The sequence below is a fragment of the Haemaphysalis longicornis genome, unplaced genomic scaffold, assembly GCF_048455015.1.
Source record: "Haemaphysalis longicornis isolate Haplotype H1 unplaced genomic scaffold, Haemaphysalis longicornis Haplotype H1 scaffold_40, whole genome shotgun sequence".
Classification (NCBI taxonomy): domain Eukaryota; kingdom Metazoa; phylum Arthropoda; class Arachnida; order Ixodida; family Ixodidae; genus Haemaphysalis; species Haemaphysalis longicornis.
This window is the reverse complement of record NW_027526362.1, coordinates 1,713,345-1,741,119: the sequence shown is the minus strand read 5'-3', so window position 1 is coordinate 1,741,119 and position 27,775 is coordinate 1,713,345. Positions and strand designations below refer to the sequence as shown.

Here is a 27,775-nt window from a genome sequence, read left to right as displayed (position 1 = left end):
AACGACTCCGGTGACGACAAACAGACTGCGTGAGACAAGGCAGACGATATCACGCATTCATAGCAAACCCATTTCAAAACGCGCGCGCACTGACGTCACGGGTCCGGCGCTTTGGCGGAGTGTTGCACTACATGAGGTGGTGCCGTTCTTGAGTTGTAAGCGAGTATAGGCACGTTTTTATACGTGGCTAGTCCGACGTGTTGTGAAAGTAAGGTGAATGTTTTTTCAGAATGCACTATCGATTTAAAGAAGGTACGTTCAAAGCGGCCAGAGAGACAAAGTAAAGCTTTGTTCAGTTTAAAGAACACGAGACTATGCTAGCTCACGTAGCCACATTCCAGCCACCGAAGATGTTTGCTAACGAGAAAGCGCCCAAAATAACGAATTGTTAACATTTCTCGCCACAGTCACGTGTTATGGGCAAGAGTGACGTAATATGGGTCATACTTCTTGATGGGTTAAGCGCAGGTTAGCGTTCATACGATAAAGCTAAACTAGAGGCCTCGCTACAATCGGCCGGTCATGTTTCTTCACGGTGGCTTGGGGGGGCGGCCACCAATCACACTAAAGACTAGCTGACGTCATAGAAAGTTGCGAGGAAGTGACTGTGGAGTCGGCACTGCTGCACCTCGTTTCCGTAATGCTGATACGAGGTAGACCGGTATTTACAAGTGGCCGGTTACAGAAGGAACAGTAAAAAGACACCGCCACCCAAGCAAGGGACCGAACTACACGCGCGTCTCCGTCTGTGTCTTCTTCATCTCCCCTTGTTCATGACGATCCCGACCCACAGCGCATCTCGCGTACCATTTACAGCGAGCGTATCAAATCTCTCGTAACAGAACCCCCTCCCGTAAGAGCACCGTCTCGGTGCTGCTCAGGACAGAACTGTAGGCTGTGAACGGTAGGGATTTAGACGGACGACATGGACGGTGTTACTCTTCGGAGGGCTGGATGAATCGAATGGAACGACAGGGGTGATGTCATAGTTCACCTCAGTCACTTGGCGCAGTACACGGTAGGGTCCGCAGTAACGGGCGAGAAGCTTCTCAGAACGCCCTACTTGGCGCGCATGACACCAGAGCAGCACGAGGGAACCTGGCTCAAAGTGGCGGGTGCTGTGGCGTCGATCGTAACGGGACGTTTGAGAATCCTGGTATGACGTAAGCCTGATGCCTGCTATGCTGCGGGGGAAGTCAGCCAGGGCAATGGCGTCTTGTGCATAACCAGAAGGTGGCGTGGTTTGTTCGAGTAAGGCGTTCGTGGTGAAGACCGGCTCTCGAACGAAGAGGAGGGAAAAAATTACGCCCACCTCCCCTCGCGGGACCCTGGTGTGATGCGACGCTGAAGGGGGTTCCATTGTGCGTTTCCGTTGGGTCGATTACTCGAATTGCGTGAGCAATCGTCGGGTAATGCGAGAGAGAGAGAGAGAGAGAGAGAGAGAGAGAGAGAGAGAGAGAGAGAGAGAGAGAGAGAGAGAGAGAGAGAGAGAGAGAGCGTAGCGCGGGCTACCGTCCACTAAGAGACCGGCCGGAGCGCGGCACCATAGAGTTTCATACTAATATATACTAGAGGGAAATCTGGCGCCACTGTCTAGGGGAGCCGCGCTTCAGCGAGCGTGCCGTCATGTACCGGGCAGGCACGTTACACTTGTACTTGGCATGGCTCACGAACAGGCTGAAAAGTTGGCTTTGGCTGCAAAAATGCAACAATATTACTGCAGAAAATTAATCGAATTTGTTCTGTTATTAAAAAATTAAAGCTCCATAAAGATTGATTTGTCAGAGATTATTCAGAAGCTTCATGGAAGATGAGCAAAAAAACAATGTTATCCCTTTTGGCTTCAAGACGAAAAAGAAGTCATGTGGTTAACCAAGCCAAGGAGGCGAGGAACGTGGCTAGCTGCAATGGCGCCGCCCACGGCGGCCCGCGAATGCAGCGCCAGATTTCCCTCTAGTATATATTAGTATGAAACTCTATGCGCGGCACTCCGCTTATATGCGCAGCGCGCCCGAAGGAGAGGAGACCGCGGAGAGAGAGGGCGCTGCACACGCGCACAGCGCGCTTGCGCCGCGCGCAGCGCCGCCCACCGGCGGAGTGAGAGAGTGCGCCGCACATCGCGCGCCACAGATGTTGGGGGAGAGGGCGCGCTATCACGGCGAGAGGAGAGGGGGTGTGTGGAGGAGAGGCGCAGCTCGTGCGGACGCGGACAACGACGACAACGGACGCTGGACAGGGCCGCCGGCAAGGGATGCTCCTTTCAGCGTCGCATCTAAAATGAGAAAATCCGGCGATGTCATGACGGGAGGAGTTGTATGCGAGTGCAATGAAATGCAAAGCAATGTTCCAGTCGCGATGGTCATTCGAAACGTACATGGAAAACATATCCGTTACAGTTCTGTTAGGCCGCTCTGTAAGACCGTTGGTCTGCCGATGGTAGGAAGTCATCAATTTGTGCGTGGTTGCGCACGAGCGAAGCATGTCGACTACTTACAACAAGAAGTTTGGTCCACGGTCATTCAATAGCTGGCGAGGAGCACCATGACGGAGGATCACCTTGTAAATCAGAAAATCTGCGACATCGGTAGCGCATCCGGTTGGAAGGGCCCGTGTTATTGCGTAGCGTGTCGCATAATCAGTGGCCACTGCAATCCACCCATTTCAGGCCGCAGACTGGGGAAAGTGGCTAAGAAGGTCTAAACCAACGCGGGAAAATGGTTCGACCGGTATGCCCAGTGGCTGAAGAGGGCCGCCGGGCGGCGTCGTTGGTGCTTTCCGACGTTCGCACTTGTCGCATGCACCGACGTGATGGGGAATAGAGCGGTAAAGTCCTGGCCAAAAGAAACGCCGTCGGACACGGCCGTATGTTCTATAAACTCTGAAATGGCCAGCTGTTGGATGGTCGTTCAGTTGCTTGAGGAGGTCCAAACGAAGGTGCTAAGGTGCAACAAAGAGCAGCTCGAGACGTTCCAGGCGTGCATTCTTACGATAAAGCACACCGTACTTAAGTGGGAAGAATCGTACTGATGGCTCCGAAGGAGCGTTACTCAGGCGTCATAATCTAGCGCAAAAATGCATCCGGGAGCTGCTGCTCACCAAGCTGCTGGATATTGGAAATGGTCAGTAGGGATGGAAATGCGTCGGAACACGCAGGCTCAGGAGGTTCGACGGGGTAGCGGGAACGACAGTCGGCGTCCTGGTGCAGGCGGCCCGATTTGTATGGGAGTGAATAAGAATACTCCTGTAGGTGGAGAGCCCAACGACCAAAGCGGCCTGCAGGGTCTTTCAGTGAGGCTAACCAACAGAGCGCGTGATGATCCGTCACAACGGAAAACGGTCGGCCGTAGAGGTATAAACGAAATTTGCCCACAGTCCACACAAAAGCGAGACACTCCCGTTCTGTGATGGAATAATTTCTTTCGGGTGGAGATAGGAGGCGGCTGAGCTAGGACGACTCCAATGCCATGGCCGCTAGCGTCAGTCCGGATTTCGGCGGTTGCGGACACATCGAAGTTGGCTAAAATTCGCAAAGTGGTGAGGAGATGCACCAGAATTGGTGAAGGCTTTGGCCTGTTCCGGGCACCACGAAAAGATGGTGTCCTTTATCATGAGATCGGTTAGAGAACGGGCGATGTCAGCAAAGCGTCTTATAAAACGTTGGAAATATAAGCAGAGGATCACAAAACTGCGGACGTCTTTCGATGAGCGGGCCACAGGGAAGTCCTTAACTGCTTTGATCTTATCGAGATCAGGCTGTACTCCTTGAGCGTCGACGACGTTGCCCAAAATGGTTAGTTCACGCCTGGCGAAGTGCCACTTCACTGAGTTGAGCTGCAGGTTGGCCTGACGGAAAAGAGGAAGAATTTCACTCTGGTGCTGGAGATGAGTCTCGAATGAGGAAGAACAGACGATGACGTCATCGAGATCGGAGAGACAAGTGAACAATTTAAATCTGTGCAGTAGAGAGTCCATCATGCGCTAAAAGGTGGATGGCGCATTCCGCATTCCGAACGGCATAACCTTAAACTGATATAATCCATCGGGAGTGACGAAAGCGGTCGTTTTTCGGTACAGCTCATCAACTGCAATCTGCCAATAACCTGAGCGAAGGTCCATGGAGGAGATGTATATGGCCCCATGAAGGCAATTTCGGGCATCGTCGATCCTGGGTAGAGGGTAAACATCTTTCTTGGTAACCCGGTTCAAGGGGTGGTGTCCACACAGAAGCGCTATGTGCCGTTTTTTTTTTACTAACACGACCGGTGAAGTCCATGGACTACACGATGGTTCAATTATGTTCTCTGCGAGAATTTTCTCAAACTCTTGCTGGATGACTCCTCGTTCGGAATGAGAACACGGTACGGCTGGCGATGGATAGGCCTGGCATCAGCTCTATCGATATGGTGCATCACAGTTGTGCTTTGCCCCAAGGGCTTGTCACCTTTGTCAAAGACGTCTTCAAATTATGACAAAAGCCATCGCAGTTTGCTTGCTTGAGCTTGAGATAGGTCCTGGCTGATCACGGGTGCAAATTTATATGGCGACGCACGTCGATGGTTGGATCCACGTTGTTCAAGTGGGTCACGGTCTAACGCAAATGCCGAAACTTCAGCTGCCGCTAGAAGGGTGAGAGTGGCGACTGTAATACCTTCTGGAAGTAGGTGAGTATGGAGCGCAAATTTGAGGAGAGGCCAGCAAACGTTGATTGATTGTAGGGTTTAACGCGCCGACGCAACGGAGGCGATGAGGCGCGCCGTAGTGGAGGGCTCCGGATTAATTTTGACCACCTGGGGATCTTTAAAGTGCGCCGAAATCTGGTACACACGGGCGTTTTTGCTTTTCGCCTCCATCGGAAAAGCGGCCACCGTGGCCGGAAATCGAACCCACGACCTCGCACTCAGCAGCGCAACGCCTAGGCCAGCAAACGTGGTTCTGGTTGATGGTGACCACGGTGTGGGGCAGCGCATCATTTCACGTCAATAGAACGTCCACGATGGGAGTAGCAAGGTAGCCGCCATCAGCAACAGCACTCCCCACCAAATTAAACGAGGTACCCTTCACAGCGAGCGTATCAAATGTTTCGTAACAATATCTCTGTTATTTGTTTGAAGTTTTCCATAAAATAGATACAATTGCTGGTGAGATGAAATGGTGTCTTAATGGCATCAAATTTTTTTTTGTCTTCGTTGATCGATAAACTCAATCCTGGCTAGCTCGCACTATTTCTTGGTAAAATAGGAGCGTGGTTCATTGTATCTTTATGATAACAATGAACTCAATCTAGTCAACCAGGATACTTCAACGAAAGAGCCACTGAAACAGCAGGGATGGTTGAGCGGCAATTGGCACATGCACGATGTGCGTCGGCAAATGTCGGTTTACTTGTGCAAGGAAATCTAGAAATAATACGTACGCATGCGCTCATTCGGTTTTTTTACTCATAAATGTGGACAGATTCTTTTCGAAAAAGGCGGGATGCACAGATATGATATCGAAAAATCGAGCAGCCATGTAATTTTGATAAATAGAGGACTGCAAATAGCACCTATGTAATGATGCTTTGCATAACATATGCCTAATGTTTTCTTTTTGCTGAACAATGTTTGCAAGTATGAAGTGTGTTTGCAGATTTGGTGATTTGGAAAAGTTTTGCCTATATAAATTGGTCGTTCAAGTATTCCTGTAACTTTTCGCCAGAAAGCTGAATCAAAGGACAGACGGATGGACGGACGGACGGACGGACGGACAGACAGACAGACAGACAGACAGACAGACAGACAGACAGACAGACAGACAGACAGACAACAATATTAGGGTTTAAGTAGTCCAACAAAAAATTTCGCCGTTAAATGACGGATGACGAAAAAAGGAGGTGGAACAATTGAGACTCGAGCCATGCGGAGGGTCCATACTGTTATTTATCTGAAACGTACGCAAAGGGAAGCACCTTGCGTGGCCTCAATTGAAAAAAAAAAACGCATTTGATTTGGGAGTTAGAAGCCTCGATTAGGAAAAAAAAATATGCAGATGTATATTGCGGGACTGAAGAAAAGGTTGTTTTGTCAGCGAATAGCCGCCTTCAACATATATGTGTCGCTAAGTGCTCCTTGTTTGGAACTAGTTTTTCTTCAGGGTCCTGAATTTACATAAATTTCTCATCAAAATTGTAAGTGGTTACAACAGCCCAGAAGTCCGGCTCTAAAGGTCTGGCAGGAGGACCGGCGAAAAAATTAAAGATGGGGTGTATCTCCGAATCCACCTCTAGTTTTGACTAGCACCACCTCTGCAGGATAGCCGTTCTACGTACACATAAAAATCTCTCCTCCTGGTGTGTCAGCATTTCTTGAGCACGAAATTTCTGCCTGTATTCCCACTGCTCCTTTGTTTAAAACTAGATGTGCGAAGAACCATTTTACGGGTAATATGGTAACAACTACAATAAGGGCATTATCATGTAACGCCGTTTTCCGTGCTGCAGTTAGAAGGGGATGAAATTTTTTTCGTCATTTGTTACGCTTTTTTTTCAGGGACCTGAGGTGCCTAAGGAACACCATTCACGTGAATCTCATGATTACATACTTTTTAATTTCTCTCACTTGGATCTTCACAGCTACGCTTCAGTCAGTTCCGCTGCCAAATTTTCAAAAGGTGAGTTCCCAACCTTTTAAATAATTTAGGTTTGATGCCTTGCTTGCTACATTAAAACAGGGTAACTTCTTTGCGTGCTGTTTCCTCTCAGATTAAAGTAAGTTGAACAATGGTGCCTCCCGTACCCAAAGTCTTAGCCTTAAGGCTTTTTCCAGACAGTTGCTAGAACTGAAATCACATGTGAACGTGAATTTGGTACGATGCTAAAGGTTGTCCCATAGGTGAGTATTCTAACTCCTTGTAAACGGGCAAAGCTAAGCTGTTCTCAGTTAACCCTGCTCTCTATTAAATATAAAATGATAAGCCCTTGACGTTCTTTACTGCTTGCTTTCCATACTATGCGCGCACATGCATATGCGCAAAAACTGAAATATAAAAACATTTATTTTTTATATTTTTTTTCACCTATTTTTTCTCTGTGTATAATAGTGACACACCTTTTCCCTAAGCGTCATTCACCCTGCTCCTCACGTATCTGCTCGTATCGACCATGCGCAGAAGAATAAACCAATATTTTCGCTCACTAACAAATACCAGTTTTCACCTCTTTCTTTGTGTCTGAACGAATGGAATGCCCTACCCACAGCCATAGTCTCCCTCACTGATCCATCGCGTTAGAAATCTGCTTTGTTGTCTTATTTAGAAGCCGATGAAGAGATGCAGCGACTCTTTTCGTGTAAGGTGAATTACGCGTGTTGACAATGTGTGCTTGCTTCTTTTCATGCTGTTGCTGACTCACCACTTTGTTACAGTTCCCTCACGAAATGTATAGTTGGTAACTAAAAGATATTGGTAACTATATAAAAAAAGTTGGTAACTATATAAGTTGGCTAAAAAAGTTGGTAACTATATATATATATATATATATATATATATATATATATATATATATATATATATATACATATATATATATATATATATTTTTTTTTTAGGGAGAGATGGTCTCGCGCAAGGAACGCCGCAAAGAGAGATTTAGAAGTGCATAACGTTACGATGGCACAAGGGTCATAGTCGGTTTCTTGTTCGCCTAAAAACAGCCCCATTAGGAGGCAGCAATAAAAGAAACTTGAGAGAAGGATTCGCCCTAAGTAGCGCGGAACCTATAAACCTCGATAGGGTAGCTAATTGGGCGAGTTTTAGTGCATTTAATGATGGTCAGCGCAGACTAAAACGGGACAAGAAGAGTGTGGACTACAAGAGTATGTCTTTGAGTGCGCTGACCATCATTAACAACAAACTTCGGTTCGCGCATCCGATGCTTTGCCAATATTTATACCGGGAAGTGTTTGTTTCCCCCGCTTCCTTCCGTATTTTGGAGCACGTCTGGGCATACCTCGCCCATGTATGGTAGTAAATGCCGCTGAGACAGTTCAGAGGGAAGTTGACCGTTTTAAACCCCGGGCTATGACTGGGACTTCTATGAACTGTCACGACCAGCCAACGCGCTGCGAACCCCATCACGCTACCCGTGGCCCTAAAATTGCAGAACTGAGGCCATCGCTAGGAAAGAATACAACTTATCCTATTTGTGACTCAACGAAACCTTAATTATCTCAATTCGGTGGACGGCCAAAACTACTTCACTTTATGCGATAGAAGGTTTGTGTATGCAGTTTGCTTGAGGGTTTTGCAAGGTTTAATTGTATGGGTGTTCCTTTAAATAAGTATGGGTGTTCCTTTAAATTAATCTTTAATTTCTCACGCGAGTATTGCTGATGCTTTTTGGTTTGTCGTTTGTTTTAAACTTAAATGCAGTTTCGGATTTGCGAAACCACACAAATCGCCCCAAGTACACGAAAGTTAAGCAGAGATGCCATTTTTTGGGGTAAATATTGTATTGAAGGTCGAAGCGTACATCGTAAGAGCAAATGAAAGCGTAAAAACGGTTGATAAGCAGAAAAAATTAAATTTTTTGTGCGTGTTGTACGTGGGAACGCCATTTTCTGAAGTTTTGCGTTTTTTTAAGGAAACTTCGTTTATCGAACATGTTATTATTGTGGCTTGCATATCTTTAACAAATCGCAACTACACTACAAGGGAATTTAGTATCCGTATTTTAGCGCTAGATGCATGTGTGTGTGGTTAATACCACGTATTTGTTACACTTTTTCGGCTGCGGATACCTCGATTTTAATGCACGGCTGTATACTATGACAAAATGAGGTGGGCCTGTAAACAACTTGCTTTTATTCCTACTTCTGAAGTTCCCCTTCGCCTTTTACGTACATAAATATCATTTTTTACTTCAAGAAATGCAGAGTTGGATGTCAAGAACAGGTGGATGGTGTAGCCTAACGAACTTGGTTTTGTCGTGTTTTGGAAGCCTTACTTCTCCCGGTACGGAAGTGGTTAACGCACTCAGCTGGTCGCGGTTTCATTAGTTCAATTCAGAGCCGCGAAATCTGTGTTCCTATTGAAGAGAGAAAATTTCAATTCTACAAAAAGAAATATGACACCTTTTAAAGAACTCCTAGAGGTCAAAATTGAACTGGAGCAGTCTAATCAACTGTGGCATAATATCGGACTTTAGCTTGGGGAAAGCAAACCCTAAACTGTAAACTCTTTTATTCTTTACACATAACCCCACCGTAGTATGGCGTCAATTTACGCACTCGCTGATTATCTCTGGACGGATTTCAGTGGTCATGATAACAGCTCCAAGCATGTTTCAGTGAGCGTGAGAGCGAGCAGTGTTTGACAGAATAAAATTTGGTGATTCGTTGCCCTTTTGCAGGCTGCTTGCGCTTTGTACATTGTACTCACGTACCTGATGGGAACGAACTTCTTTTGGATGTTCGTTGAGGGCCTCTACCTCTACATTCTGGTCGTGAAGACGTTTTCTGTGGAAATGGTCCGGATATACGTCTACGCATTCATTGGTTGGGGTAAGTTCAAAGGTGCTGTTTCTGGTAGTGGGGCTATCAACGTGTAAGCTGAAGTGATTTGCCAGGCGTTAAATATCACTATCATCTACCTTGCAGAGGAAGATCTTATCCTCGAACAGCGACCCCCGCGATCAGTTGTCAGCCATTAAACAAAGAATACAGCCTGATCCGAGGCCTCTATCGCGGAAGAAAAAGCCAAACAAAAAGTAAAAGCAGAAGAACATGCCGCAATGGTTCAACCACGAGATTCGATAACGTGTAGCATGCATACCACTGGATGGCAGGAAATGCAATGAATGCTAATACAGACTGCCGTAGCTTGGATTAAAGGAGGAGTATTGGGGAACTGCGTCCGACTCTTACTTGACAGCGGCGACAAAAGATCATTCATTGAAGCGGGATTATAGGAATGAATAGGAGCAAAGGTAATCAAACAAGAAAAGTTAACGATTGGCTCGTTGGGCAGTGATGAAACAGTGAAGATCATGGACGTGGTACAAGTGACAGTACGTCCTCAAGCCAAAAGCTCCAAAACTGTTATTGAAGCAGTAAAAGTGAACGTGATATCCTGTAATTTTCTGCCAGAACCCACAAAAGAAATCAGCGGAGAAATGAAGAAACTACAGTTGGAGATTGTCGACGAGAAGAACAAAACAAACAACAGTTCGAGACGGTTGCTAATGGACTGTGATTTTTATTGGGAGTTTTTCTCGGGACAAATAAGATGACTAGGCGACTAGCTAATGGCTGCGGAGATAACGCTAGGATGGATAGTTCAAAGAACATGACAACAAAGCAAGCTGGAAATAACAAGAGGTCACGCAGTCATGGTCATTCACGTTCAAGCTACTGACAAAGGAAAGCAGGACGAATTGCCGAAATTTTAGAATTTGGAGTCACTTAGGATCGCAATGAAACATGGTGGACTGAGTTGAGAAGACGACATCCTGGAGTGCTGCGAGGAGCAGATCTTCTTCGATTTCAGGGTACATGGTGGTGATATTTTACACCCGGGAAAAGTGGTGGTAAAAGACTTCATGCCTGAAATACTCCAGTAAGCTTGCATTAAACGTACCCAAAATTCCCTTTACTACTGATTTCCGCATACACTGGTTGACCCATAACATGCATTTTTTGGTGAACTGTTTTTTTATGAACCGTTATACACCGGACTCATAAAATAGCGGAAGCTCTACCGGGTGATAATTGTGAAATATTCTGGCTCCAGTTACAGCAGCCAAAAACATTGTATTATCTCCGTTGCGTAAACTATATGATGTTCCTAGGGGCAGGGTGTTTTGAATCAAATTAGGTACCTGAAGAGTAATAATGTGCCTTTGAAACAATTTCCTTGCCGCACGCATAAGGCGTACGAAGAACGGTGGTCTCTCGTCCGTTCGTGCGCATATCAGCGGTGTTCAAATGTCGATGCGGTCGCGTCGTAAATGGGCTATGAAAACAAAGTACAAGTTTACTTCACTAAGAACACCACTTCGTCTCATCACAATGATACCAATTTTGTCCCAAACATATAAAAAATTATATATGTATCATTTTTTATTTATTGAATCCTGCAGGTAGATACTACAGAAAACATATCAAGCAGTGGCGACTCCAAAGCCATTTGCGGGCAACATCTCTATGATGACACAAACACTTGCGATTAGGCGATTGGAGGCCCCCAACCTAAGCTACTCCCGAGAAAATAGGAAGTTGTATTAGGGCCCCTAGTCACGCCTGACCGTACCTCCTAAATGTTAACGTGCCGATGTTGACGCACTGATTATAATGTTTTAGTGCTCACCCATACTACGGGAGCACTGCCAAGATTACGTCACTCTAGCGTGAATATTAAAAGTTTTGAATATTTCTTGCAAATTTAGGTTAAAAAAACGTATTTCATGGTTTGAATGCAGCTGAGCGAGCTATCAAAATCTAATTTTTCAAAATGAACAAAGTTGTATTTCGTCTTCATAATTCATTTATTACGTTGCAGTAGGAAGTGTTGTCAAAGTACTGAGATGGCACATGTATTTCGAACAGAGGTGCAGCTGAGAGTGAATTGAAGTATGAAAATGTCTTGCGGAAATTTTTCTTGACAGGATTTTTTCGCGGATTTGTCTGGCATGCTCCACAATAATAAAATATTCAGCTGCTCAGTGCACCTTCTTAAAATTCAGGTGTTTCATCTTTACGCTCTTCAGAGAGACTGTAGTTCCGAGAAAAGTTATATTTGTAATGACAGATGGAACTGTCTTCGTTGTTTTCACAACAGGACTCCCCGCCCTCATCACTGCTGTTTGGGCTACTACAAAGTCTTACCTAAGCTCAAGCCACAGAGACCTCAACATGACAGATGGCATGTAAGTAAACTATAGTGGAATAGGAGCCGTATACTTGTTCGGTACACGAATGCAACAAAGTGTCATTGACAGAAGCGTTCTTGTTATCTGTTGGGGCTAGTTGTGATAAAGTGAAATTCTATGCAATACTTACTCATGAGCAAGGTGTAGACCACCACATGTGCTCTTGCTTCCTGCAGCATTTAATAGACGAATGACATGCGAAATCAGAGCTTACTTTTAAGTGTGATGATGTTAATTATTTAGGCACTGTGTGTTTAAAATTAATCAGCCATCAGAAAAAAAACGTGTAACACTGTGTTGTAAACCATAAGCCTGAGCCGTTAATAACAGTTAATGGTGTTAAAGTAGCAGTGAGGAGCAAGAGGTTAGGTTAAAATATGGAAAGCAGCTGGCTTTCATTTTATTGTTTCATTCACCTCTTTCGTATGTCTTTGCTTGAAGACAGTTCTAATGTTAAATAAACCTTTTTCAGAAATTTCAACGCGTGCACAAGAGCTGAAAGCTTCTGTTTTTCCTCCAGCCGTACTTACACAGTCTAATAAAGCATTGGGGGCTGCAATTCGGCTACTCCCAGGTACTGTTAGGTCGCAGCACACCAATGAAATATATGTGTGCTGTTTATTCGTGAACACTTCTTCGAGGTGATGCTTCTACATCAAGCTTATTTGAATCCACTCTATGAAATTTAACAGACCAACGTGTACTGGATGCGGTGCGTTCCGAGGTTAAACTATGTGCAAAGAGAAAACGCGGTTAAAGCAGACGGGTACATTGAAGGAAGACATTCGTGTATTTTGGCGTTGTCATTAAAAATTGCACACATAGAGTGGTAAAAATGTATGACATCCAGATATTGAGCGCTCACGTTAAACTAGCTAAAGAAAGAAAATTCGCAAGTTGGCTTGTCGCATTTAATTTTCCGCTCGAGGAATCTTCGATTACCAGTGCGGACGTTTCCGAGGTTCACAAGGCGGAAGCGAACATTTTTTAAATTTTTATTGCGAAACGTGGTTCCGAAGAAAGGGCTTGCAGTGCCATCGGGATGTACAAGACTTGTGAATTGGAGGCGCATATTATTTGTGCTCTGGTGAAGCGTCAAGCTTGATGGCTTCAGGATGTGGTCGTGAAGAACTACTCAGAGGGCACTAAGTTCCGCTTCGTCGGATCCTGTGCTCTACTTCGCGTTCTGATTACCCTGATCCTGATTAAAAAACTCACGTTGCACGGGGATTTTGTTTCTGATGCTGCGCAGACGAAAGCGTACTGGTGAAGTGTAAAAAAACACAAATTTAGGGTGGGTAAAATTTTAAACGTATTTTACAGACAAGCGCTTCTCCGTTGTACGCGTTTTGAATAAAGAGTTTAAATACGTCCAACCGGTTTAATTCAAGCATTTCTAAGAATTTTTTCGCGCGATGTGTTCTAGCAAGATGTTTGCGTAGTCTGTCCGTATAACCCATCCGAATAACTGCGTTCCATTTTCGTGCCAAAGAAACAATTGTAAAATTGACTCCGAAAAGCTCTAAGGTGTAAGAATCTTCTTAAATGCAAATTTCTCTCCTTTCATATAATTATTTTACTCTAAGTCTTTGCTCTCAGCTATGTGAAGAACGGTTTTAAATGTTAGATAAAACATTAGAAAGCGTACAAAAAGAACTTATAAGGAATAAATAACGTACAAAAACCACAAAGTCATTCTTTAGTCATCAAAAAGTTTTATTTAAAGCAATAATGTCGCTTTTGTTAGACTAAGTGAGAAGAAGGTGTCGCAAAAAATATTTACAAAATAATAATTTAATTGATTATGAGGAGCCGTAGTCGATTGATTGATTGATTGATTGTGGGGTTTAACGCGCCGACGCAACGCAGGCGATGAGGCGCGCCGTAGTGGAGGGCTCCGGATTAATTTTGACCACCTGGGGGTCTTTATCGTGCGCCGAAATATCGTACACACAGGCGTTTTTGCTTTTCGCCTCCATCAGAAAAGCGGCCGCCGCGGCCGGGAATCGAACCCGCGACCTGGAGCCGTAGTCGAAGCCTACGGATTAATTTTGACCACGTGGGGATCTTTAAAATGCGTCAAAATCTCGAACCCACGGGAATTCTCGCTTTTCGCCTCCAACAGAAAAGCGGCCGTCGCTGCCGAAATCTAACCCGCGTCCCCGGGCTCATGAGCACGAAGATTTATAGAAGAATAACCGAATTCCATTTGAATAATGGCAAAGAAAACAATGCCGCTTGCACTGCTCGTTTCTTGATGCGAAAAATTTGTCCTTGACACACAATATCTTGCAGCCAATATTATAAATACGTCGACAATACCGGCGCCTCAGGCGTTGCACTATAAATTACAAAAAGGAGCACTGAGCCGTGTTTGAATGTTCTCGAGCATCTATTCGTTTTTCTTATCCCAGAAATGCCTGCAGCACGACTTAAATATATATCACCCTGCGTGGTAGTGCAGATGGATGTCACCAAAAAAAGATTTTAGCAGAGTCATCAGGCCGAAAAATTCGGTAAAGGGATTCGGAGAATGGTCATTTGATAGGAATTGTAGTGCCAGTAAGTCTTTGAATAGTTTTAACAAATGGGAAAATATAAATTCCTAATTGCTTTTTCTACACCTTCGTCAGATTACAACATACGTACCCTTTGCAATTCACGCCCAGTAAATTGTCAATGATTATTTTGAACTCCCATTTACAGGATACTGTCGGTTAAAAAAGACCGTGCGCGTAATTGCAGGGGCTCAGAAGGAAGACACAATGCGGAGCTTAAGTTTATTTGCAAGAAGTGAACGCTTTTCAAGAAATTCCTCACATCAGTCACTTTTATACAAGTTTTAAGGCGGAGCAGTCTTTGCCAAATACGCCACAGCCGGGACAGTGTAACGTTCGGCATTTCCGCAAAAATGCCGATTTGGCGGAAGTGCCACCTTGATTCGTTGTAATATCGTTGATGGATATAGTTTGTCCGGAAGGATGTTTAAATAAAAAGAAGGAAAATTGAAAAAAAAATAAAATTTTCGAAAAAATTATGTGAAACAATAAAAAATTACCACATTTATACACCTCCCCCCAAAACCATAAAATGAAGAAAAAAAGCGTGCAAAAGATCGATCAAAAGACGAAATAAAAAACAGCAAAAAGGCGAATAACCGTGCCATGCCCTGCATTTCCACAAAGATGCAGATTTGGCGGACGTTCCACAGGTAATCGTTATGATATCGTAAATGGAAATAATTCGGGGGGGAGGGGGGGGGGGCAAAATTTTTAAATACCAAAAGCATACGAAAAATAAAAACAATAAAAATGTAACAAAAGTGATCTCACGAAACCGCAAACATGCATCTTGTACATCTCCCGCAAAAAAACCAAAGAATCAACCGAGACAAGCCTGCAAAAGAACGCTGAAAACACGAAATGAAAGATGGCAAAAATACGAACTTGGAAATGCATAGCATTTCGGCAAAACGTCCGATGTGTCAGAAGCTTCACTTTTAATCGTTATATTAGCGTGAATGCACATACCTGGTCGGACAGAAGTGTGGAAAACAAAAAATTAAGAAGCAGAAAAAAATAAGCCTTTTGACAAAAATGATGTGACCAAATCAAAATTAAGCATTCGAGTTTAGGCGACAATTTTTTGTGTGTTACTTGCGCTGCGCGTCTATCTTTACGGAAATTGCGAAACCAATTTATGAATCCACAGTGCGACGGTTATTGTTTTGGGCAACTGTGCCCTTTACGATTAATTCACTGCCCAACCATAAGAATGTATTGGTTCCATTATATTTTCTCATCGAATACCAGCTGAAATGTCGCAGATATAGCCATTATTGAGGTGTATTTTCGCCCTTTTGTTTCTTACAGGTGTGTGTGGCAGATGAGAGATCTCTATGATTGTATCTTCATAGTACCAGTAATCGGCGTATTGTTGGTAAGTGATTTCTTACCCAAGTACTATTTCTGTAAGAGAGCTGGGCGTGTCGGAATCGTGTTTTGGTGAACGTGTTCTTCACCTGATAGCGAGAATAAAATGTGCCGTGCTCATGTTTAGTAAGGAAATGAAAACCCAAACGCTCGTGGGAATAGCCCTTCTGCGCGCATAAAAAATAAAAGTCTTTCCCATACACCTGTTGGTTCTTTCTACAGTGTAGCTAACGCGAAAAATTTCTTTCTAACGTAAGAAAAAAGGTATTATTTATATACGAAAGATTGGTGTAACATATCAAGCTGGACACGGCAATAAACACTTCTGATGATACATTGTAAGTAACTACACTTAATGACTGTCCGCAGAAGCGCTTTTCTCAACAAAGGTTGGTCTGTAGCTTGGTTGTGCACAAACTAAGACAACATTGATCAAGAAGCTTCAAAACTGCAGATAGGGATAGATTAAGAAAGTTGCTGATTTATACGAGCACGAGAATGTTCACAGAAAAAAAATGTCGCAAAAGCGAAGCAACCCAGGGCTTTTTTTTCTCTCAGGTTTTTTTCCTATACGAAATGTTTCCTAGAGGTGATAGAAGAAGATCAGCCGACAAGGCTGAAAAGCTGTTTTTAGGTTGGCGGTAAACTAGAGCCGTCTTGAACCGACAAACTAAATATTTTTGCATTTCGAAAGAGTACTTGAAAAGCGTAGGATTTAACTAAGAAGTGACTGTGCGCATTTTTTTTTATTTTGAGGGGGTGTAATTCTGGCGTTACCAAAAACAGGAGGTGTAGGAAAGGGTCATCGATAATATGTAAGTGCATCAATGTGCAAGCCTGAAGTATTCCTTGTCGCTCACGTTGACGTCTCGAAGAGAAGCCAACATTACTACCTTTCGCGCGTGGCGTTATTACAGCGACGCCTATAAAATGCGCTTATTTCTTTTTCAGACGAATATGTTCTTCCTGGCTGAAATTATGTGGGTGCTCATAACGAAGCTACGAGCTGCGAATACCGTGGAGTCTCGGCAGTACAGGTCAGAAATCTCATTGACTTTTTACAGGCACACACGCTGTACCCTATACCACAGCATAGGGGAATGGAAACATTACGATCTTGTTGTACATGTTGCAAAGGACAACAAAAAAGCCTTTTAAATGGGCATTCTCTCTTTCGTGCGGCTGCAATATCTGAATGTAGTCCTACACTGCGAGTAGTGAGAGAGTATACGTTGTGATTTTGGAAATATTAAGGCTTTTAATTTCAAAGTCGGCCAATGTTGCATTCTCGCTCAACAGGGCTGCATTGTTTTGACATTCGCAACGCAGTGACCCATCTTCACAGCAGGGGAAGCAAGGTAGAGCTTCAGTCTGTAGCTTGGTATATAGACTTTTATACTAATATCAGCCAGAAAAAAATGCCTCTTGTATTTAAGCTAGCCGCGCCACAGCGATCGTGCCAGGATGTCCCGCGGAGGAACGTTCCATTTTTTCTGGGCCGGTTCGCCAGCAAGTTGAAAATTGCCTGTGGCTAAAAACCTAATTATTCCTCAAAAAATGATTAGGCTTTTTGTCAACATAAGAGTGTTTATCATTAGAAACTTCTTTCTAAGAAGTTTTTAGAAGTTTAGTGCAACCTTCACAACAAAAAATATTTGCCTCGGTGGTTGAGTTTGTTGTTCGAGGCTGCAGAAAGAGGGCTGCAGTCTAGACCAAGTAGGAGAGTAATGATTCCAACCACTACGATGGCCCTAACGACGGGCCGCCATGGTACCGACAGCTTGCCCTCTTATGAAACTCGGTGACATGGAGCGGATCAGCCAGGGGAGTTGGAAACCCGTCAAGCAAGAAAAAGTATACGCCTATCTGTGGCGGCTCTGTTGTAGCAGCTCAAGTACGGGGAACAGAATTTAACGAAGGCGAAAAAGAGGGTCCGCGCTGAAAAGCAACATGATGAAAGTTGCCGAAAGAACAATCGAGAGGACGGGTGGGTGAAACGGCGCAAGGCATGTACTGCTAAACGAGCCAATTGAGATCACAGCGGAGCCGTGCTGGAAGACTAGGAACGGATATGCATTAGAGCGTTCCACGATAGTCATTTGTCTTTAATAGGGCTGTAGAGACGAAATACCAACTTAGTTCCATTAAGCAAGTTATTTGTGCAGATAACAATGGCAACAGGTTTATCTCAACCTTAAAAAATAATCTAGATAATGGGGGAAACAGATGAAGCAGGGGCGACTTTTCAGCCGCATTGTGTCGAGGTCTCTGTTGAATTGCATTATCTGGTTTGCGGAATTGGCGGGCTCCCGCCAAAGCCGCAGCCAAGAAACACGACTTTGAGATTGTATCGGGGCTCGTTGTTCTATTTAAGTGCATCACTTGGAGGCTAACCTGCAGTTAAATTGCGCTGGTAAATCTTTTAATGTATCCTATATTGTGTCACTGCTGACGCGGTGTAGCGGAAAACTTCAAAGTTTTTCTCTATTTCTTGCGTTTTGATGGGAAAAAGCGTTTTGGAGGCAAGAAGCCCCTTTACAAATCGTACGCATCAAGATAATCTAAACTGGACAGAGTCCCTTGTTGGTGCACGCCTCACTCGTATACGCGCTGTTTTGCCGAATTTATCTGCCGCACGCGAATCGTAATCCACGCACGATGAAGCATCGCAACCGGTGAACATTATTCCTTGGTTTTAATTCATTATTGTTATATAGATTGCTTTTTGCTATTGAAGTTCAAGTGAAAGGACATTTGACCAGGTATTGCCAAAAAATAGCCCCAGAGCAAGACGACTGAAACCGTACGTCGCCTATGCACGCCAGAATTGCATGGTGCGACGAAATGATGTGATGTGCGCCGCAGTTTTATGTTCGACATGCCGCTTTGTAAAAGTGTTCGCAATGACGACACAGACAGTCCCGATCTTGCTTTGGCTGTGTGCTCACGCATACCAGTGCTTGGGCGCAAAGCTGTAGTCGTATTTCCCACCGGCATTTATAATACACTGTTTATATTAATGGCCATGGCTGATGTTTAATATAATAGCCGGCTGTTTGGATGCTTTGGTTCTTCTATGTCAATAACGCACACTTGCGATAGTTGGCATCTGCGTAAACTATAATTGTTTATGCTGCATCATTGTCCTATGGAAATGCTACAGGAATGTTTGTGGAGAAGGCATACAGCAGTAATGTCATGCCAGATAGGTTGGCTATCTTTTAGATCTCATGGCCTGCTCTTTTTTACCGCAGAGTAGAAACACCGGATGTAGCCTCCCTGTTTGCATGTCTATTTACCCAATCTTGCAGTGTGAATTAAAGGGGCCATGAAGACAAAATTGGATTGGGAACAGGTGGGAGTAAGGGTTAATGGAGAATACCTCGGTAACCTCAGATTTGCTGATGCCGTTGCTTTGCTAAGCAACTCGGGGGACAAATAGCAAAGCATGATTTCCGCACTGGACGAACAGAGTAGAACCGTCGGCCTGAAAATTAATATGCAGAAAACTAAAGCAATGATCCATAACCTCGGGACAGCACAGCGGTGTGAGATAAGTGGTGAGGCAGTGGAAGTGGTAAGCGAATACATCTACTTAGGCCAAGTTGTGACCCTAGATCCCAACCATGAGACATAGATAATTAGAAGGATCAGAATGGGGTTGGGTGCATATGGCAGACATTCTCAGATAATGAATAGCAGCCTACCATTGTGGCTGAAGAAGAAAGTGTATGACAGCTACATCTTACCGGTACTCACCTACGGGGCAGAAACCTGGAGGCTCACTAAGAGGGTTCAACTTAAATTGAGAACGATTCAGCGTGCAATGGAGCGGAAAATGATAGGTGTAACATTAAGGAACAAGAAGAGAGCGGAGTGGGTCAGGGAACAAACACGTGTTAAGGACATATTAGTAGAGATTAAGAAAAAGAAATGGACGTGGGCAGGGCATGTAATGCGAAGGCAAGATAACCGCTGGTCATTAGGGGTAACAGAGTGGATCCGTAGAGAAGGCAAGCGTTGCAGGGGGCGGAAGAAAGTTAGATGGGCAGATGAGATCAAGAAGTTTGCGGGGATAAATTGGTCACAGTTGGCACGGGACCGAGGTAATTGGAGAATAATGGGAGAGGCCTTTGCCCTGCAGTGGGCGTAGATAGGCTGATGGTGAAGACAAAATACAGGTTTGGTTCATAACAAAACTGATTTGTCCCAATAACAACGACACAAATTTTATAGCAAACTTCAAACAAATAATGGAGACAATAAAGAGAACATATCAACCAGTGGCGAGTACCCAGGTATTTTCCGGTGACTTCTCCGTGACTTCATAAAATCTTCTCACTAAACTTTCTTAAACTCTTTTTGGCCGAAAAGAGTATAAGAATCTTGTCCCATGGCAAACACGTTTAAAAGATGTTTTGGCTAAAAATGGTTGTAAACATGAAACAAGGGTGTTCGTGTGAACTCACTACATCCGTTTTTAGGATGTAACGTTGCTCAACGCACTAAAATAAGGGCGTGGGAAGCGGACCTACGCGTGACGGTGTGGATGGGCCGAGAGCGCAGCATTACACACAGACACATTGCACATGCACAAGCCACACTTGACCGCTAAATGAATTGAGCAAGAAAACTAACTGGATGCATGGGGATAGCGCGTACATACTTACTTGAAAATACATCTGCTTTTCATGCTTTAATAGCAAGCCGAGGAAAGACCTCCAAAAGAGCCGTTGGGCTTGTCGCAAAAATACAATAATGTAGCGGTAATTTCGGAATTATGCATAATAATATAAGCATATGCAAATCAGCATGCGGATTTGCAAAACCTATTTAATCGAGAGGTAGTTATTATGCTCAATAATTCGTAAAAGTTTATTAAATACCTGAGAAATATTCCCGCCATCTCAACCTGTTCAATACTTTAACACCCTTTTTTTCAGAAGGGTGTAAAGCTACTAGTTAGGGTGTTCGAAACTAAGAAAAACGGTGTAAAGAAAAAGGGCGTAAGAAAATGGGTGTATGAGACCTCGAACTTTCGAGGTATTCCATACCGGTTTATACGGGTGAACAGAACATTTTCTACAAGCGGAGTATGTTTGTACCTCACGATGTTTCACACAACATAAATTGGCATGATTTATTACAAGTGAAGCTGTTTAACCTTGAACTAGGTTCGGTGGCGTTAGCAAAAAAAGACTGAGAGAGCGAACTGTGACCCCTATAAAGGGTGCACCACCGCAGATAAGGTATAATACCAGTGAAGCCCGCTTTTTAGTCTGTTCGAGTGCTATGACAGGAGGCGAAAGCGTAAATGCACCTCTTACTACACCATTTCAAAGGTACTACTGTTTTTTTTTAGATTCTGAAACGCAAAAAGAATTGGCGCAGCTTGCAATGGTGGTGCAAGGCTGGAGAAACAGCGTAGTTGGGGGTTGAACAAGCTTGTTTGCTTCTTGAATGCGCTGTCAGTGTGGGGGACGCACTGGAACAGCCTTGTGAAATCTGGTTAAACTTGGCCTCACACCTGAGAGCTTATCGTAGCTTAGCAAGAACATCACAAAGCCTTGAAAACGTAGCAAAACTTAGCGACACCGGAAGAACCTAGGCGGATCCGCAGCTGTGCTGTTTTCTTTTTGCAACTGGACATTTTTTTTCTACACCCTACAGAAAGCCAAGCGTGTTGGCGTCGTTCAACACCCTTTTTGCCTCAAAACTATAGTTTTTTATTTTAAATGTTCAAATTGATATTTCACGTGCCAAAGCTGAACTTGGGGCATGGGACACACCGTATATGGACAGGAGCGATCATTGCAGACGAACAGTCATTTTGTTTTGCTTTTAGATGTTTCTTAAGAGTAGAGGAGGGTATGAGGGGATGTCTTCTTCTTTACAGTGCAATTATACATGTATGCATGGCCTTATTCAATGAACAGCTGAATGCCTTTTCCACACCGTTTCAACACCCTAAAAAAAATCAAGGGTGTTGAAGTTGATCAAAACCCTTTTTTTCACACAAAAAGGGTGTAGAGCTAGGATAAGGGGGTTGAGATTCAAGAAAAAGGGTGTAATGGGCTCCCAACACCTTTTTTCTACTGATGCTACACCCTTTTTGGCCAAAAATGGTGTAAAAAAGTTTAGTGCTTGCCACCGGCCTAGGGCACCGCCACGAAACATCACTGGGCCACTGTAGTGGTGTCTGTAGTTCCGTTGGATTGTATCACGTTAAAATTAACACAAAGTTTAACACTCTTGAAACTGTTTTAGTGCTGGCCCATGTAACGTCATTATGGCGGGAAATTTCGTCATGTATTACGTCACTATGGCGGGAAATTTGGCATTTTTTTTATATTCTTGCGTTTGTCGGGTAGAAAACGTCTCCCGCGGCTGAAATGAAACTGAGCGAGTTGTCAAAGGGTGTTTTTTTTAAAGAAGACAAAGATGGATATCGTGGTCATGGCCCCTTTTCAGTTTGTAGATACATTTTATGCACAGAGCAGGAAGGCAGCCCGAGGCCCTGCGCGTACACGCCGCACAGCTAGTGACCAGGGCGGGTGCCGTCGATGTTCTGTACAGCGCTACGTTCGCCAGAACTAACGTTTAATTGACGGTAAAACACTACAAGGTGGTACCTGCTCATCTGTTTGATGGCTACGAAATCTCTTTGCCGACCCGTAGGGCCCCAAATGGTCGATGTGCGAACATTCTAAGAAATGCGCCGCGAGCGCTTCGGACCTCTCTATGTTACTAGAAGTAGCTTTTAAGAAGTTGCGGTGCTGTATGAATGCTTTCGAGTTCGAAATCCTTAATTGGTCACTCATCCCCTCTTTAAATGGTGAGCGTACGTCCCGTTGTCTGTGAAGGAAATATTGTGAAAAATGCTTGTCCCCGAATTTATAGGTAACATTTATTTCTTATGACTGACTCTATGCAAGAAATCATTACCCCGTAACCTGAGGTTTCAAATGACCAATCGCAAGCATTTTACGAGTGTTAGGATTCATGAAGATGCCCCCACATTTTATTAAAATAAGTACAGCAAAAACACGACTGGGCAAGTTGATACTGGCACCTGGTAACAGCTGGTACCTGGTACTGGTACCTGGTATAACTGGTAACAGCGCAAACAACACGAGAGAGAAAGAGAAGAGGGCACAAAGATCGCGCTGACTAACCACTGATTTTTATTGGTTTTTACAGTGGTTTTTATTAACACCTAGACAAAAACTACGAGAAAGGAATGGAAGAAAACAGTAATTTAGCACGTGAACTCATGAGAGGGTAACATTAGAAAACGCGCAGTTATTGTAACGCGGTGTCCGTACTCTGCCATGTGTTCACGTGCTAAATTAGTGTTTCCATATTTTACTTTTTATGGTTGTTTTGTGTTTTTATTGATGTATAAAACCAGTGGCAAAAGCATAGAAATCAGCTGAAGTCAGCGCTGCAAAAATTTACGCCATCTTCCCGCGAGAGGAACCATGGGGTAGATGCGACGCATCGGGGGTTGCCGTTGCGTTTACGTTATGTTAGCGATGTCAGCATGTGGATTGCTGTTGTTGTGTACCCTATTTACGCAGTATGTTCACCCCCGATGCGTCGCATCTATCCCATGGTTACCCTCGCGGGAAGATGGTGTAAATTTTTAACCGACCACGAGCTGCGCGCTAACGCACAGCTGGCACGGCGACGGGAGCGAGCGCAGCCGAGCGCAAGCTGCGCGCTGACCGCGCTGACGCACAGATGGCGCTGCGGTGAGAGCGGCGGAGCGCGCAGCTGCCGCTAGGAGGAGAATGGGGGAGGGATGCGGACTACCCCGCGACAACGCGGGACAAGGCGAGTTGAAGAGATGCGGTGCATCTAAAACGTACGCGTTTTGCCAGCATGCTGTCGCCGCATCATCAATCTGGCGCATGCCTAAGGACGTCGAGTTGCGAGTATTGTTGTGTCTGATCACTCCATTAACTACAGCAATTTGCAGTATTGATGCTACAGTGCGTGGAAATTTTACATTCATATTCTTAGATAAGCGATGTTTGCCTTATGCACGAGTGTACCCGTACAAAAACAGCACTGTTTCCTTATAACATCGGGGGGATGTTAGGTATTTAGTAGGGGGCATTCAGATATTTAGACGTCCGCAATCTTTACGCGTGTAATTCTACGGGACAGGGAAGACAGGACGGAACGCAGTTTGCCCGCAGAGGTCTTATCGCCGACACCAGAGCGTGCTCGTGCACTAGCAGTGACACTGCGTGCAGTGAACAAGGAGGGAATTCTTTCAGCAAGGGTGATACGGATTTCTTGATATAGGAAAGCGAAATAAAGATTACTCAAAAGCTAACAGAATTAAGAGCTGTAGGAATAAATCACCACTAAGGCATTGGAATTTACGAAATTCTTTTAAAGCGTGTTTAAATAAAACAAATAGTTTATATCTAGGCTAAGCGACCGATTTTATCATTGCAATTGCTGAAGAATCTCGATACCTGGGAGATAATTGTACGCAACCTAGTGGCATGAAAATAAATATCACTTCACGACTAATAAAAACACAACAGACTCCACAGAACAAAAGCAAGAAAAAAACTAGCAGGCTCAACACAAGACAGCAAAGTACAGAGCTGCAAACGAGATGGCAAATGGCGTGTTCTTAAGCTGCTCTTTTTCCTCCTTACAGAAGCATTTCAGAGCACTGGCTAGCAGAAATATTGTGGATATCAGCCATCTGATAGATCCTGCATTACACAATAAATGCACACCACATGACAAATTTCTTTTCTTGAGCGGGCACCTTTCCTGTTGACGGTACCATTTCAAAACACTCGCTAGCTAAAATATTCTGCATTGCCCTCGTCTGAAGATTAGACAACGGAAAAGCGTCTGTCGTGAAATCTTTTAACTCCTTTACTTGCGGTGTAGTAGCACCCGGTATTACTAGCGGAACAAATCTGTCTGCAGGTGGCTGTTTTTTTAGAACCCGCTTTTTATTCTCGCGTTTTGAGACAGTTAACACGCTGAGAAGGTGCGTTCAGTAGTTGGGCAGCGGAGGAGATTACCATATCCGATCCGTTCGCATTTGACTACCGTACTTACCCGATTCTGTCGCGCCCCCGATTCTAAAGTGCCCCCAATTTTCGAGGCAAAAAAACCGAAAAAACCTGCACCTCCGATGGTAACGTGCACTGCACTTTGTGAGCAAGAAAAACGTATGCGAGAGAAACGGGCGATTTATTTCCCGAAGTAATCTCACGCATCTCACCCCTCGTCGCATCCGAGAGCTCCCTGTCGCCTTCCGCTGACCGCGACATCTCGTCCTCGGTACCATAGAACGCGTTCGCTATGCCACACTTCTGAACGAACGTTCAACCATGGTCGATGGGATCGTGGCCCACGCCTCGCACGCCCATCCCGCGAGCTTCTCCAGAGGCGCACGCTTCAGTGAAGCGATCCGCTCGTTGTGAACCCGTGGAGCCGCTCGTAAGCCGTGGAAGCGGCGCACCTTCGTTGCCGCTGCTCCCGTTGCTGTTATCAAGCGCGCAAGTTGAATAATTTGGGGATTTGTATAAACGCCGATAGAAGTCTAGGCGCCTAGATCCGAAAAATTGCGGCTAAAAGCTTTGGCGCCATCTCGAGATGGCGATAGCGATGGGTAGGACGAAATTTCTGCTGTTTCGGCAGTTTCGGTTTCGTATCCGATTCTAACGCGCATCCGATTTTTCGGCCTGTTTTTCCGGGGAAAAAGTGCGTGCTAGAATCGGGTAATTACGGTACTCCCAGACACTTGTATTGACACTAATCGAGAGGTGAAGCAGCATACCCTGCTTTTTTTTTTTTTTGCGTATGGTACTCTGCACTTTAACCAGAGCTAACAAGCAGACAAAACTTGCAAATAGTGCGAATGCACCGCGCCTTTCAATGACACAAAAATATATCAACACGTCAATCAAGCAACAAGAGAAGCAGGGGAAGTATTTCATATTAAAAGCTGGGGAGGTGATTGCATAAGCCACCCATCTTTAGCCCTATCAGATGAGGCGCTAGTTGGTTTCCTCAGATCAGATGTGTGAGTGGGTCAGGGCGGCCAAAAGCTTGCAGTTGTTTATTGATGTACGGAATATTGCGCATTAGTAGATGTATGTGTATATCTCTTTTTTTTAAGGCACTGGCTATTTTGCCGGCAGCTGGCGGATTAGCCCCGGGGAAAAGTTGCCGGCAGTTTCTTCCTATTGGCTGGCCCAAACCACGTGATTATTTTGCACGGGCACATTTTCGCGGGCGCTATTTTGCGGCAGCCGGAAGATTAGCTCGGGAGAGAAGTTGCCGGCAGTTCCCCGGCAATGTTGCCTATGGGCGCCAATGCTCCCGCAAACGTAGATGTCAACTTCAACGTTGGGGACAAGTTTTCGCGCTGTTCCTAGTTTGAGGAGAAGATTGAACGATACTGTGCAGCGAATTACGTCAAAGTGCTGAAAAGGGCTGCGTAGACGATCGAAGCGACCAAAATAAGACCCGGAGAGATTATGCCCGATTGCAGCGAGCATGTCCAACTTTGACACAGTACAAAAAAACCGGATGAAGTGCTTCGTGCCGTTCACTTATCTACCCGCTGTCAAACTCAAAGCATGCTATCCAATCGCGTTCCCTCAACTCCTCACGAATTTTATAGGTTCAAAGCCGTGTTGCCAAAGCTACATTCTATCAAAACAATTTTCAATATTAACAGACAGTGAATTTTCCTTGCTGTTTTCTTTGCAGAATTTAAGTCAAGTAGCCGAATAAACGACAATGATCAGCCAAAACATCAAGATTGCTCGGCTAGAGCTCAGGATTGTTTATTTCAATGCTACGAGATTTCAAACACTAACTTAAGTAAAACCAATAAGTGTGTATGAAAAGCACACATATTACCAAGCAGCAAAATAATTCTTAATTAGGTTGTCTACCCAATAAAACAAGTGGGTCGCCCATTCCGCATGCAATGGGAATTAGTTTAACGTTGTTACCTTCGTCGCATCAGGCTCGGGCAGTTCACTATCAACTTTACCGCCCAAGACAAATAAACAAATGACAAGCTGTGCGAAATCAGCGAGGCCTGGAAACATCGTGCAAGAACTAAGCTATGTAGCGCAAGCGAGCACACGCGTCAAAATCATTAAAAAGTTTCTACTACAAGTCCGCTCAAGCGAACAATGACGCAATAAGCATGATTAGCACGAATGCTGTCTGTTTGTGCTGGACCAACCGCTGAACGAGGTGCTGATGCGTGTAGAACTAACCGTTTTATTTCAATATTTATATGCCACCACGGAAGGACCGGCTACCAATCAAACACAAGCGTGTAATCCAATTGTAATAAACTTCGCCCTTAAACTTTTTAATGTAATAACTTCAATAAAGTTTAAAGGTAATTGAAGTTTACTTCGCGTCTCTCGCTGAATCCTCTAAGCAAATGCAGGGAGTTTAATTAGGACAAGCATCGTTCAGTTCCTTGCATCGTGAACTTTTTTCCTCCTTGACAGCCGCAGAATTTCACTGTTTGGCACTTCAGGGCATCGGACGTGCCCGCCACGATTTCCCGTATCCTTTGTTGGCCGCTTCGATCGTCTGCGCAGCCCTTTTCCATAGCTTGACGTAATTCGCTAAACAGTATCGATTAATTTACTCCTCAAGCTAGGAAAAGCGCAGAAGTTGTCCCTAACAAAGAAGTTGACATCTCCGTTTGCGGGAGCATTGGCGCCCAAGCGCAACTTTGCCGTAGAACAGCCGGCAACTTTTTTCTTTTGAGCTAATCTTCCGGCAGTCGGCAAATAACCCACACGAAAATGTGCCGGCAGAATAACCACGTTGTCTGGTCCAGCCAATGGGAAGCAACTGCCGGCAACTTTTCGACCGGGCTAATCTGCCGGCTGCCGGCATATAGCCACTGCTTTTTTTGAAA

General features: G+C 44.6%; 1 protein-coding gene across 3 annotated transcripts in view; it reads left to right on the top strand.

The window, feature by feature from the left end:
• The window catches only part of LOC144137553 (diuretic hormone receptor-like), a 291,661-nt gene that overhangs the window by 230,808 nt on the left and 33,078 nt on the right, over window positions 1-27,775 (top strand). For all 3 annotated transcript variants that reach the window (XM_077669485.1, XM_077669484.1, XM_077669483.1), the window contains 5 exons: window positions 6,528-6,648; window positions 9,386-9,536; window positions 11,812-11,899; window positions 15,775-15,841; window positions 16,786-16,871. In XM_077669485.1, coding sequence (XP_077525611.1) covers window positions 6,528-6,648; window positions 9,386-9,536; window positions 11,812-11,899; window positions 15,775-15,841; window positions 16,786-16,871 — 513 coding nt within the window. The remainder of the gene's footprint in view (window positions 1-6,527; window positions 6,649-9,385; window positions 9,537-11,811; window positions 11,900-15,774; window positions 15,842-16,785; window positions 16,872-27,775) is intronic.